Source organism: Pongo pygmaeus, chromosome 15 (assembly GCF_028885625.2).
Source record: "Pongo pygmaeus isolate AG05252 chromosome 15, NHGRI_mPonPyg2-v2.0_pri, whole genome shotgun sequence".
NCBI classification, from domain to species: Eukaryota; Metazoa; Chordata; class Mammalia; order Primates; family Hominidae; genus Pongo; species Pongo pygmaeus.
In genome coordinates, this window is record NC_072388.2 from 65,868,362 (window position 1) to 65,883,859 (window position 15,498).

Consider the following 15,498-nt stretch of genomic DNA (forward strand, 5'->3'; position numbering starts at 1 on the left):
GAAGGAAGCAAATTGGTCAATGGTGAAACTGTCTAGGACAGTGGTTAGAATTTAATAGCATTCTCAGTTCAATAAATACTTAGTGAAGGAAAAAAATAATGAAAAAAATATGGGTTGAAAACATTGGCATTGTTTGTTCTTAGGATAAAGAGTGTAAACGGTTATTTAGATGATATCAAATTCTAAATTTGAGAAATCCAAGCTAAAGTGTTTTGGGGTATTGAAAGCCTAATGTAAATGTCCTTTGGAAAATTAGTTTCTTTTTTTTATAGTTCCCATTTAATGAAATGTTTCAAATGTTATATATAGTAAACAACAGATAAATAACAAACACCCATTTGGTAACCATTTAGATTTAGCAAATTTTAATGTTTTACTATGACTTATTCAGATCTTTTGATATATTTTTAGGAAACTGAACAATTGTGACAAAGCTCAAATTTCCTTTGCATAGAATTCTCATATAAGTACAAAATAGAATATTAAGGACCTGGCACAGTGGCTTATGCTTGTAATCCCAACACTTTGGTAGGCCAAGGCAGGAGGATCACTTGAGTCCAAGAGTTTGTGACCAGCCTGGACAACATAGGGAGACCCCACCTCTACAAAAAAAAAAAAAATTATCTCGGGGGGATGTCACATGCCTGTGGTCCCAAGCTACTCAGGAGGCTGAGGTGGGAGGATCACTTGAGCCCAGGAGGTTGAGGCTGCAGTGAGCTATGATGGCACTACTGCACTGTAGCCTGGACAATAGAGTGAGACCTTGCCTCAAAAAAAAAAAAAAAAAAAAAGAAGGAAAATTAGGATGGTGTTCTTTCCACAAATGTGGCATATGTTGACCCGGCATTTGAATAATGCTATATTTCCCAGGATCCTTTTTACTCCTATTTCTCTCTTTCTGCTTATATTTATTTTCAAGTAACCTACTGGTTTATAGTATAACTTTAATGATTTTCAGTATGTGCTACAAAGACAGAATACACAGACCCACTAAATATGTGTGTGTTGTGTGTATAAATACACAAATTATATAATATATATATATATTTGATCACTTCTGTTTGTTGTGCTCAGATTACAATAAAATAAACTGGTCAGAAGCAGGCAAGATGTCTCAAAACTACTCTGGCTAATCCTAACCAAACCACTGTGTCATACCTCTATACTAGAAATATATAGGAAATCAAAAGGAACCAAACTGGAATGCAAATGAAACAAAAATCACTAACACTGAACCAAAGCACCTCCTGGCATTATTAATAACAGTGTTCTGTCCCAAATGAAACTTCATATACTTTGGACATGGAGGTTAATGATTGCTAGAAAGAGAAAATCTTTATAATTAAGTTTTCTCTAGTTTGATGGTTATTCCATGTGATGCATCTTTCCATAAATTTTGAGAATGCCTCAACACGTATAGGGATAGATCTAACAGTCAAGAGAATTCTAACAAGTGTAGTAGCTATCATGGATCAATAGCATTATGATATCATAGCTTTAATGCAGAAATTTATTTATGGTAAAACTTCAATAAACAACAAAAATTGTATTCTGTCTTTTAAGAGATGCCTTCACTGACTTTTATGAAATAGCAGATTTTTTCCCAAAAGGTACTTTTGTATCCCACTTTGCTGGAACCCTAAGTCTGAACACCCGTGTGTCTTTTTATTACCAATCTTTGGCCCTTCTGACCAATTACAACAATCTTCTTTGATGTGGAAGAGGTTACAAATATTTCCAGGCTAGGAGGGATTGGGGAGAGTAATTTCAGTCTGGATTTCAGTAGTTTGTATCATAGTCATTATAGCCATTATTATTGTCACTTTCATTATTACCAGAATAACATGTATTTGTCCTTTATACAATGTTGGGTATAGTAACAAATGCTCTACATGCATTAGCTTATTTTAGTCTCACAATAATCCTATGAGGTGGAAACTCAACAAAACATTTGAGCCTTTGCACATCTTTAGCTGTTTCCTCAGTCTGGAAAGTTCTTCCCCATGATCTTCATCTGGCTGTCTCAAATCTTAACTAAAATGATACGTATTCAGAGAAGTCTTCCTTGCTTACTCTGTCTAAAATAGCCATACCTTATCACTATTTGTTTTTTTATTCCGTTACTGTATTTTATTTTCTTTATAGCACTAACTGCTTTCTGAAACTATCTTATTTATGTACTTATTAGTTAGGTGCTTATCATCTGTCTACTACTATTAGAATGTAAATTCCGAGATAGCAAGATCTTTATCAATTTTGTTCATGTTTTACCTCCAGCACCTAGATAAGAGCCTGGCGTTGGCTCTGGGCAATTGAACTTAGCTCAACACATACTCTTTTTTATTATTATTATTATTATTGTTAATTTCTTTTTTCCACATATTTGTTCAATAAATGAATAGTATTACCTTGATTTTTGTAGATGTGGAAACTAATACTTGAAATAATTTAGTCAAGGTTATTTAGCTAGCCTAACTTCCTATGTTTTGCCTGCTGAAAAGAGGATTCGCTACATACACAAGTCTCTAGCTTTAGCCGATCTAATTAGTGCATGTCTCTGGACCTACAGGTATAGGGCTTATGTTAAGAAAAAAATTTACATATATCTGAAATAATCTGACCTATATTGCTCATCCTGAAAATGAGTTATATATTATTAAACTATATTTGTTAACTATTACTTGGTTAGCTCATGAGAGGCTTGATTAACAACATAATGTATGCCATACATAGCTGTAATACTAGGCATCAGAATGCCTAGTTCTTATATCTTTCTCGAAGAAACTTTTCTACACACTTTCTAAGCTCTTGCTACTTTACTAATGCAGTATAGACATATTTGTACATCTTTCATGTGCTTTATGAATGCTAGTTAAGCATTTAGAAAAATAAAGTCACAACTTTTTCAATCAATACTAAAATACGATTTAGAAAGGAAGACAATACAGCCACACTGAAATGAGTAAAACATCAGGGTTTTTTTAATGATCAAATAGGTGATAAGATATGACATTTAAGAATGAAAACTAAGAATATTAAATCTAATTAAAAACTCAGTATTTCAAACTTCATGCTTAATGAAAACAAATGTGACTTTATTCTAGAAGTGTCACAAAATGCATAGTAATTACAAATACTCAATAATTCAAGTTTTTATATTATTGACTGTATCTATTCCCTGGCCTCTATTTTTTAGAATTAATCAATATTTTCTGAAAACTTCCTGTTCACATACTCACCTAAATTAATCTTACTTGATCTTACTTTTGAGAACTGTCAAAATCACACACATGCAAAACAAAAAAAATCAACATTTCTTATTACAGGCCTAGAATATCATCCAAACAAAAGGATAATAGTAGGAACAACAATATAGTAATAGCTAACAATATATACTGTTAACTCTGAGCTAAATACTCTCTAAGCAAGCACTTTACATGTATCTCTAAGCAAGCACTTTACATGTATTCTTATTTTCTTTACAAATATCCTATGAGATAGATGTTATTATCTTCACTTATAAGTGAAGTTATGATTTATACAGTGTTATACAGCTAATAACGGTAGAGCCAAAATTCAAATCTAGACAGTTTGTTTCCAGAATGCTACTCCCCAAAGTTGTTTTGTTATACCATTCTCCATCACCCCTACATTCAAATCCCTATTCTCAGTGGTTCTCTTCGCTAAGAGAAACAGTCAAGAGCAAAGAGGCAATGAAAATTCAAGGTGTGATTAGGAATGCAATGATTGTCATTGTTAGGTTAGAAAGGTAGAGTGATTGATAGTGTACAGATAATTAAGTTTGGAAGTCAAGAGAACCAAGTTCTATTACTACTTTACTGTATGACCTAAAACTAGTAATAATTCCTACCGTCTAACCTTTAGAATGAAGAGTAATTACTCTGTAAAATAATGAGTTATTCATCTTAAGATTGGGAAATAATGAATAATCTGAAATTCCTCTTAGCCAAAATACTTCATTTAGCTTTATAATACATTATATAATTTGGGTAGTAATTTTTCTTCATATTTATGATCAACATTAAAATTTTCAGAACAAGCACCAAACCAAAACTATTGTTGGTACCAAGAGGAGACCAGCCTGGGATCTGCAAAGTTTCCAGAGGTCACTGAGCATGGTTCAACTTGGAATTAAAGCTTTATATAGGAAATACATTAAGAACATTTAACATTGATGATTAAATTCATATTTCCTTGAGTCATAGTGATAACCAGTTCTAAAGAACAGAAAGTGTGTTCTACATATTATAGTATTTTCTTTAAGAACAAATAAGGAATTCACTAAGTTACCTATAAAGAAGCATAAACAAGCTTTGATTTTCAGTGGTAATTATAATTAACTTTACTAGCTATATAACCTGACACACTTCCAACTTCTTTAAGAATGGGTCAATACTGAAAAGGAAGTATTTTTCACATTAACCTAGAACTTAGGAAAGCTCAGTGGAATTTAACAATGAAAATTTATATAACAGTGGGAAAACATTTAAGAATGGTCACCTGGAAAAGATTTATAAAATTGTTTTGCTTATAAATATTGTCTATTTGCCGGCATACTCTTATGTTGTACATAGATTAAAAAAAAAAAAATAGCAGCCTGGGTACTGTGGCTCACGCCTGTAATCCCAGCACTTTGGGAGGCCAAGGCAGGCAGATCATGAGGTCAGGAGTTCGAGACCAGCCTGGGTAACATGGTGATACCCCATCTCTACTAAAAATACAAAAATTAGCCAGGTGTGGTGGCACACGCCTGTAGTCCCAGCTACTCGGGAGGCTGAGGCAGGAAAGTTGCTTGAACCTGAGAGGCGGAGGTTGCAGTGAGCCAAGATCATGCCACTCCACTCAAGCCTGGTGACAGAGCAAGACTCCATTTCGGGAAAAAAAAATAAAAATAAAAAATAACATTGCTACTCTCTATCAGTGAGCAATAAATGACTGAAAATTCAAAGAATAAATGGTTATGGGTACATACACACGTGTGTCTGTTTTTATGTGTGTATGTGTGTGTGTATGGAAGTTCACCTTTGATTAGAGGTTTTTAAATCTGATTACTGTTAAACGATTAGTCCATCTGAACCAATGGGAAAAGCGCAACTGAAGCAGAATTTTTTTTAACCCTGAGGATTTAATAACTTTTTTAAGCAACAATGTTCCTTTTTTGTTTCTTGTTCTGCTCTATTAAATGGGCACTTGTTTAATTCAGTGACCAATTTTATATAATTTTCTTAAAAAAAAAGGACACCTTTTATATCTGATTTGATAAAAGACAGCAAATAGAGGTGGACAAGGTTTCATATAGCTATAATATTCTGCAGATAAAAGGAGGCTTGGAAATTATCTGGCTCAGAGACTTTTAACCTTTTTTCTGCCATGGACCCATGTGGTACTTGGTCAAAGCCTACAGATATTTTTTTCATAAAAATATTTTTAAGTGTATAAAATAAAATATATAACACTAGAAAACCAATTCAAATCATGATCAAAATAACTTTTAAAACAAACTGCAATATAATAAATGCCTATTTTTAAATGCATTAAATAACAAACTAGGAGCAGATCTAATAACTACTATAATTTGAAATCATTATAAACATAAAAAGATATTTATAACCATTGAAGTAAGAGGTTCTGTTAATATTACTGTGATTTGTTGCCTGAACTCATAATGAAAAGAAGATAATAAATATTAATTAGATTTTTAAATATAAAGATTGTAATTTCATTTCTCTGTCCCAGTAAATGGACCTGTCTTTTACCCACAAGATTCTCTCAAGGGACCCATTGACCTGAGTTAAAACCCCTAGAAACATCCGTATTTTACAGATAAGAAAACCAAGACCCATAGAGAGGAGATAACTTTACTAAAATCACACAACACAGAATTAGATTAATCCTAGCAGAGCCAATCTCAGACCTTTACTCAGACTTTTTCTGTAGCTTTAGTCTAGAAGTTGGCAATTCATCTATTATTTGGCACTGATTCCTAGCATGATTTGTAGCAAATTCTTTATTCTTATTGTGCCTCAGATTCTACCTATATAAAATGTATGTGACTTAAAATATTCATAAAGATAATAATAACAACTTCAATTTCTATTTTATTTTTACTTACAATAGTTTTCACTTTCACATACATTACCCTACTTAATTTTCCCCATACTATGGATGAGGAAATTAAAGCTCTAAATGTTAAATGTCACGTCCAAGGTTACACAGCTAGGAAGAGGAAAATCCAGTATTGGAAATCACACCATGGGACTCCAAAGGACATCCTCTTTATCATGCTGCCTTTCATGTCATAAAAAGCCAAAACTCTTTGAGTTCTTCAGTTGAATATGTGCTATGATATCATAAATCTAATTAAACACATAAGAGCTATTATTAAACTCAAATAAGCCAAATACTTGCATCCTAATTTATTCCAAAAAGTGACACATGAATGGAACCATGGGAAAAAACTTTTCTGGAACAATTATCCATTTGTGTTTAAGAAGTAAGAAGAGAAAGAAATAGAATGTAAGAGTCTAAGATTGTAGAGTTATTGGCTTAATGTTATTTAAATCAAACTTTTGTTTCTGTTTCTGGGTAGGCTAAAGAGGCAAGTAATCTGAGTAAGTGGGTCCCTTTTTCTCCCTCTTCTTAATCTTATGAGTAGATGGTATTCAAAGAAGTTCATTCTTTCAGAGACTGATTACTCTTAAATAAGTTTAATAAGGTAGAAAAACTAAAGTCAAAATAAGCCATGATGCATCAAAAAATTCTATCATCTCTGTCATTATAGTGACCAGACCATGTAAGATGTAAAACCTCCTGCTCTCTTAGAAAATAAGGAATCTTCTTAACCTAACCTGAAACCCTTGGTATAGAAAACTTTTATCGGACTCCAAATGTCACTATTTGATTAACCTTAAGTAATATTAATTTATAAATTCTTGAGATCATTCTGTAGGATACCCAGATATCTCTTAGCTATAATCCACATACTTCTCATATTATCTCTCAATACTATCAGACCCAAATAAGTAAAAATTCTTTGTAAGCTGATAAAACAGGTACAGGAATGGCTATGATCATACTTATACTATTAAAAATAAATTTTAGTCTGCTGAGATTGAAAAGAAAAATAATTACTACAAAATAAACATTCAGATTTAGCAAATGTTTCCTCTGTACAAAGCAGTGTATTTAATGTAGTGGGAAATAAAAAGAGGATAAAGTCATGATCCTTTTCCTTTAAGAACCTACAGTCTACTTGGGGACACATATCAGTAATTGGAATGTGAGTAACTATTAACTCATATTCCATATTATAAACTTCTATAAGTCGTATGTTAGAAGTTCAAATAAGATGCTGTAAGAATCTAGGCAAATCTAAACCTAGGTTGTAGTGCTGGTTGCACAGCCATATAACTTTATTAAAAGTCATCAAACTTTTACTACTTTTGTACTTAAAATGAATGAGTTTTATGGTAGATAAATTATATCTCAACACTGCTAAAAGAGTTTAGAGAAAGAAGAAATTATTTCTGATTGAGGAACTTGGGAATTTTTTTTAATTCCTGGTGTAATCTAAACTGCATCTTAAAGGACAAGTAGTATTTGCATCAGAAAATAAGCAACAGTGTATTCCAGAGAAAGGCAACAGCTTGTCTAAGGTCTAAAAGCTCAAGAATACAAGGCAGTTTCTAGAGGAGCTGGTTGAGACTTTGCTCCATGCCTTAGATTATATGGCTTGCATGCCTACTGTGCATATGGCCATATGGCTATGACATTTCAAAAATGTTCTGGCCTATCCCTACTGAGAAACATATAACTGTACATAGAATATTCCACCTCTCTTTGGGTTAGAAACAAGAGCTTGCCTACATTATAATGAGGAGAGTGTGTAATCACAGAGTTATTTTACAGCTGTCAATGGCACCACTGATCATAACAACTACTGACATTTATTTTCATTTTTATAGCTTAAAATCACTGATGAATGCATTATCTCCTTTGAGCCACAATCTTTATTTTTTTCTGTGAGGAAACTGAGATTATGGGAGGGCCCAGAGCCTAAAATACCAAAGCCACATTAAAGGGAAAGTCAAGATATTCTGGCCTGCTAAGAATAAAAAGAGGAAGAGAAAATGAGTATGTGATCATTGAACAGTTTAGACATCTGCTAACTAAATTGGGATGTACACATGAATCAAAGTTCATCTCACACAAAAAGAATAAAATGGATAAAGTTAACTGCTGTCACCAATAATATGAAAGCAAAGTTGAATTTTTTTCTGAAGAGCTGAAATAAGCCTATTATTGACAGGAATAGCCCTTGTTAAATACCTTGTATTGATAACAAAGAAGAATATTTAGGAAACAGTTTCTAAATAGCTTTTTTGTTGTTTGCTTTTTTAACAATGTAAAAAGATTAAAATTTAAATTGTGTCTTTCCAAAACAGAGGACTTCTCACATTATATAAGTAAGCAGCTAAACAGAAACTTAATTTCTAATTTAAAATGTGATTAGTGGCCAGTAAAGTCATGTTTAAAATGGAAAGATAGTTTTCCTAATGTCCTTCAAAGAAGATGACTTATTTTGTTCTTGACTTTGACCCCATCTGACCAAGTGCTCAGAATTTTTCAATATGAGCCATACTGTATACCATTTACAAGAAAAGGAATACAAATTAGCCTGGTGAGCAGCAAAATAGGCAATTTTTTGAAACCTGATTTGTGTTAACCTGCAATCAAATGTAATTTCCATTTTAATACTTATACATTCTTATATTGTTACGAACCTATTCTTAACACAGGTTTTATTTTCTTTGTTTCTCTCCTCCCTCACTTCTGTGAAATACAGAAGGGAAAGGATGTTTGTTATTCACACATTTGTACCCCCACTAACTGGTGTTACAGTACATCTGGCTTCCACTGGAGAGCCCCTGACATCGCAGGGAACGGTGATCAAAATTCCACACACTAGCTTCAAGCTGGGGGCTCGTAGCTACTGCAGCATTGAAAGGGAATCTTTTCCTGGCTTCTTTAAAATAAGCATGGTGATGGGATGGTTTAAGGGAAGAACACCTCTCAAATCACATGACCACTGCTACGCTTTCGTGTGTCCTGCTTTCTTCATAACAGCTTGGCACTACATTCTTTCCCTGTATCTTAATGGGCTTGTGTGTGTACAAGTGGGGTGGAGGGTGGGGAGGTAAATGGATGGTTATACATTATGCATGCATCTTTCACTGTTAAAGCAATGTGCCTTCCCTTATATGTCACAAATTCACAGATTAAATCTTCTGTGTCCTGAGAGATTGGGCCATCTCTCTCTTTTTGGTGTGAGATTCATGTGTTTGGGTGTGTTTTGATGTTTACACCCTCAATTGTTCTTCATGTTGCATTTAACATAAGTTGAAATGTTCTCCCATAAGAGTTAGCTTTTCATGTTGGGCTGAAAAAGTCTTCATTTCTGTGTAGCAATTCATGTTATTATAACCTATGGCTTTCAATTGTACCTCCCATAATGAAGAGCTGACTTTAAACACTGTGCTATTCTTGTTATGACCTAAGCATAAGGTAAGTGATTTCTCTAACTGTATCTAAAGATTGTTGTTGTTTGTTAAAATTTCCTTAGCTTTTTTTAAGGCATTTTCACTTTTGTTCCTTACATTTATTATGTGCTCTCCCTTCTGTTTTTCTGTTTCACATCTTAAGATTTCCTAATGGACGATGTGATCTTCAGCAAAAATTATATTACACATGTAAACACATGTTGAAATGAATTATTTGATGTCTCAAAACAGTCTTGATTAGTAAATGAATATCCTATGTTTTCATTAAGTCCTTCATGTTTTTTATTTTCTCCATTGACTTTAATATAATATGCTGTTCCTACATGTTATTTTAGTTTTGATTCCAGTTGAAAGGGGAATTATTTGTCAATACTGTAAAGTCAGATGTTAACTGAAGTAAAATAACGTGATCCAACAGAAAAAAGTAGAAGGTAATCAGATGCCATACCTTTTATTTGTAATCCCTGACAAATTTAACATTAGGCCAAAATCTGTTTTATTTTGCTTTCCAGGCTTTCCTTTTTCTCCCATTGAGTAAAGCTAGGGTAACATAAAGAAAAAAACGAGAAGCCATAAAACTTGAGACAGATCTGTGTTACCTTCTTTATAGTCCATAAGAACAGTAGTTGTTTCTCAAGTGTATCATTTCAAGTGTATGCCATTACATTGTGAGTTAAGTAAAATGTTCATTTTGAAATTGTATAGAATTAAGTATATATTATAAAGAGGACTCGTTTCATGGTGCAAGAGAAAAAGTTATTTGCTACATGCATAAATAATAAACAACATTTTTAAAATTTTGTTTTCTTCAGTGGTGTATAGGTTGATTGACTGATTGATTTATACACACACACATACTCAAGATCACTAAAGGAATTCTTATAATCATTGATATTAAAGTGATTCTCCCCAAATCTGGTTCAAATAGCCAATGTAATATAAATGGGAAAGCATTGATTATACTGCTGTTGGCAATTTATGAACCTTGATAAACGCTCAGATTCAGGGAATTGAATTGTTTTCATCATCCAAATTTCTCCACCAAAGCTGTTTGAAATATGTAGTTCTAAACTGAGGTGCCACAAAGCAACACTTGGGTTTCTTTATTCAATTCATGTTATGAATGATTTTGGTTGTTAATTTTTTAAGTTACCTAGGGAACGGGAGAGGGTATTTTGTTGTTGTTTTGGTTTGGTTTGGGTTTTTTTGGTAAAGCCAACTAGTTCTTCACCACCATTTCCATTATATACATTAGAAAATGTATATAAGAGGCATTATATAAATCTGTTGGAACATTTTATGAGACAATTTGAACTACTCATCTGAACTGCTCTGTTCATTGTAAATCTCTTGTTTCTATCCATACACTAGCTCCACTCTAGATTGGAAGGGCTTAAAGATGAACTCTGGAGGAATAGAGGCTACGACTTAAGAGTAACTATTACTGATCAAAGGAGCCACTTTCCATTCGCAAACATTGCTTTGCGCTATGGGTTTGGGCTCCTTCTGTTTCTACATCTTGTTGAAGACTTTCTTGACTTCCATTTGACTTCTTTGAACTCTGTTTTTGTCTTTTAACATTTCCCCCTTTCTTTTCCTTCTCTCTCCCAGATTTTTCTCTCACTCTTCTAGCTTTCTCTTGTGTTCTTTGAGTCACTTTTTTGAAATGTAGTTTCTCTATTAAGCTTGTCTATTGTCTGTTAGTGTGTGTTTCTTTTCTTTAAGGCTGTAGTGGTATAGTTACACTTATGTTCATTCCATAGTATAGCAACTTGCTTATTTATTTTGCAGCAAGTTCATTAGTCATTCTTACCCTCTTTGTATGAATTTTTAATGAGAAATAGCAGAACATTCTGCAATTACATATTGTCCCCTTCTGTAATTCCATACTTTATTTTCCATTGTCTAGATTTACACCCTCAAATCTCTCTCTTACTTTTCTTTTCCTCATTCTTGCGTCTTCTTCCCTGTATTATTTTCTTTAAGCAGTCATTGATTTATTTCCCATTTGGTCCAGAATTGTTCTTAAATAAGACTTCTGAGTAAAAGAATATAAGAATATTATCTTCAGATTAGCTTTTTCCTTCTAGTATGTTTAAAACTAGTTGAACAATATGGGCCAAAAGAGAATAACTAACATTTGGAATTATTTTTCCTTTTTTTTTTTTTTTTTGGTGTGTGTGTGTGTGTGTGTATTTTTTTTCTTGTATGTATGTTTGTGACTTTTTTATTGTCGTTTTTTTAAACATTAACAATTGTTTTTTTCAGGAAGGACAACCATAACCCACCCTAAGTTGCAACATTCCTTTCATAAGTTGTTTCATTATGATAGTAGATTGTGTTGAACTATAGAAATTAATTTGTTGTGTATATATCCATTTGTGGCAAGCTGCTGTGGAATGGGAAGCAGAGGTCTGGAGCTTAAATGCAGTTTCTTTTGAAATTAACAACATGTTAATGACATGTACCATGCTCCTTGAATGTAACAGTCTTATCACATTTAAAAGAATGTTTCACATTGACCTAAACATTTGAGTCAAAGCATAAGGGTTTCTGATTGATAAATTCTATATACACCTAAGAACTGGTAAATAAATTTGTTCAATTTCATTGATTTTCAATAGAAGCATATTTCATAATCAATATTATAACTATGATAAATTATGATAATAAGTAACAGGTTATCAGAATCAAATGTAAATGTTATATAAGGATTTCTCTATTTTCCTCCCATTAATATATATACATACTAAAAAATTACTATAATGGAATACTTAGATACAACTTTATTACTTGAATTTTATTATTATTCTAGTCAAGAGATATACTAAATGCCTTAATATTAAGGGCCAATATTTACAACTAAATATACAGTAACAAATTTCCATATACCGATTTTAAATACAAATGAATAAAAAATCACCTTTGGTTTATCTCTGTGTAATTTACAATATTGTACCCCAAATTTTTTTCTGGAAGTCAGTTCTTTCTTTAAGGAAAAGATAAATAAAGATGAAACAAGTGTAACATTTTTACTAACATGTTATGACATCTGAAATACTAATATATAAAGCCTTTGCTCCTAGACCTCAGGAGCTTGCCCATTAAATACGCATATCTGCCTATTCATGCTATAAGCCCTAAATTACTGAGTTTATGCTCTTTCTACAGGTCCAGTCCAGGTGCAGCAGCAAGGAGAACATTCTCAGAGCCAGTAAGTATTTTACCATTTCTGGTGGGCTGCTGAACTAGAGCTTATAAAGCTAAAAATGATATTTGGTGAAAAAAAAAGAAGAAAAGCAATGGGGAACATTTATGTGACAAATATGAATATTAGGGCTTTTACCTTCTAAAAATATTTCTAGTATCAATACATTAATAAATATTTCCCTTAATCTAATTGTTTTTGCAAGCTGACACTAGAACTTTGATACACTCCTAGGAGGGTAGGAATGAGCTCCTCTGTGACTCTGAACCTCTCTTTAATTGTTCCACTGCCAAAAGTTATTTGAAAACAAACTAACTGAAAATAATAATAATAATAATGTAAATTCCTGAAGAGAGGCTAATTCTAAAAAAAGAATATGTGGCTCCCAAGAGGGTACATCATACTCATTTTGTGAATATGAATTCCCGACAGATAATAACTTCACAGGCAGCATGTTTTAGAACATAGAACCCTAAAGCAAGGGTAAAGAATGCTCAATTTTATTTATTGGTTTGATCACTAATAGCATTAACTCAGAAGTCATTTAACTTTGTATATCATTCATTTTTCTATCTTATAAAAAGGAACTATAATAGGTTTTCCTTATCTGTATCTTTGAAATGATGTCACATTGAAAATTGTGTCTTAAAAGGTTTGGGATCCTAAGAAAAAAGTCCTGTGTAAATGCTAACTGTTTTATTATTGTTCTCTATAACTTAATAGCTTAATGACATCATCCCATCTTCTTCCTGATCTTTATCAAGAGAAGTACAGGGGAATCATACTGAAATAGGTCTGCTGATACTCATACCACTGGGAGTTTTAGCAATTGAATGATTTCTATTTCTAGCAGGATGTCAGTATTATTTTTGTGTTATACTCCTGGTTATGCTTTATTACAGTGAAGGGATACAGATTAACATCAGCAAAGGCAAAAAGATACATAGGGCAGAGTCCGGGAGAAACCAGGTCAAGCTTCCACTTGCCCTCTCCCAGTGGAGCCATATGGACATTGCTTATTTCTCCCAGCAACAATGTATGACAGCATGCATCAAGTATTGCCAACCAGGGAAGCTCACTGAGCCTTAATGTTCAGGGTTTTTATTGGGGTTGGGTCACATGGCCACAGAGTGCTCATGTGGCTGATCTTTATTTCACAATAAAAAAATAGAGACCTTCACAAAGGTAAAAATTCATGGGGTTTTTTTGTGTAAATTTTTCCATTTTTGTTTTGTGAATCTGTTATCTTAGCTCCAAACCCTTGGGCAAACACAATTATTGCTTGCCCAAGACCATTATATTGGCCAGGCGCAGTGGCTCACACCTCAAAAAAATAAATTCGTCTGAGCCCCTTTGAACTTCCAATTTAGGGTATGGGGAGTGTTTCCAATTGTTACAGTGAGATAAGTCTCGCATTAGATTGAACTTTGATTTCTTTTCTTTGAGCTCCCTAGTTGCCAACTTTATTTTGTGTCCTAGGAGTAAGGAATCCTTTTTAGGACTCCTTTGATAATCTAACTAAATTTGAAAATGCATTTATCCTTGGTGAAAATCTGTCTTACTACCAATAACACTACTATTTGTCTCTGTCTGTCCTTGTCATTTTTTGTTATATCTCTGCAAGGGGTACGTTCATAAGGAAAAACATAGACATAGGCCTCAGTAAGTAATTTGCAAGCTGGCCCTGAAAACCAAGTTTCAGGTTTCTTGTAAGACTGGTGTCCTTTAGATAAACTTTACCCTGGGTCATTGATCAACCTATGAGAACCTTCCTTGTTCTCTTTCTGTTTTGTTAGTGAGTGTCTTGCTATGGAAGAATTATAATAGGCACCCTGAGGAATTTTTGATATGAACAAAATTGTTCATTTAAAAGGAGCCTGAGAATAAAAAGGAAACAAAATTGCAAACAACTAATGAGCTAGTTTTTTATTGGTTTGAGAAAATATCCCAAATAAATTGAGATTCCAACAGTACTTCCATAAGAAATTCCTTGGCCAAGGCAAAATAAAATGTAATAAACTTAAAATAATGCCTCTTTTATATCCCTCAAAACCAAATCTTGGCCCTAATTAAGAAGATACCTGGGTCTCACTGGCTATTGCAGGCAATGAGTTCCCAACTTTTCTGAAATGGCCATGCCATTACATGACTTAACCAAGTCCTTAGAAACTGAACCTCTTTTCGTTGGCACCAAATTTGAACAGGGTCTCACGACCCCTTGCCTTGCTATATCCATCAATCCTAAATGATTACATCATGATCTTTATCCAATCTTAATGAAGCTCCTATATTAAAAGATCTACTTTGGACCAAACTTCAAAATCTCATAAATATCCTGACTTTCCTTTCTGTGACTCTGACTCTAAGTCTTTGTTGAAGTGGTATTTTTCCTTTCTAGAGTCAAACTGCCTATATTAGAATCTCGATTTCTCTACTTATTAGCTGTGTGAACTTGAACAAGTGCTCAGTATCTCTATGCCTCACTTTCCTGATCTGTAAAATGTGGTAATAACTTGTTCACAAAGGGCAGAAATTGTAAAGAATAAAATAAATAAATTTTAAAATGTGGTAATAAGATGGTCTGCCTTATAGATTGTTACAAGGATTAAATAGTATAATGCTAGATACATAATAATCACTCAGTAAATGTTAGCTGATTATTGTTACTATTACTACTAATACTACAAATTACCATTATTTTCTTGATGA

General features: G+C 33.0%; 1 protein-coding gene across 13 annotated transcripts in view; it reads left to right on the plus strand.

The window, feature by feature from the left end:
- GPHN (gephyrin) overlaps positions 1-15,498 on the plus strand; it is a 682,735-nt gene that overhangs the window by 511,291 nt on the left and 155,946 nt on the right. For 10 of the 13 annotated variants that reach the window (XM_054448596.2, XM_063651690.1, XM_063651691.1 and 7 more), the window contains one exon: positions 12,753-12,795. In XM_054448596.2, coding sequence (XP_054304571.1) covers positions 12,753-12,795 — 43 coding nt within the window. Of the gene's footprint in view, positions 1-10,952; positions 11,016-12,752; positions 12,796-15,498 lie in introns of all 13 variants that reach the window. The other 3 variants (XM_063651689.1, XM_054448600.2, XM_054448595.2) reach the window with 1 other exon arrangement.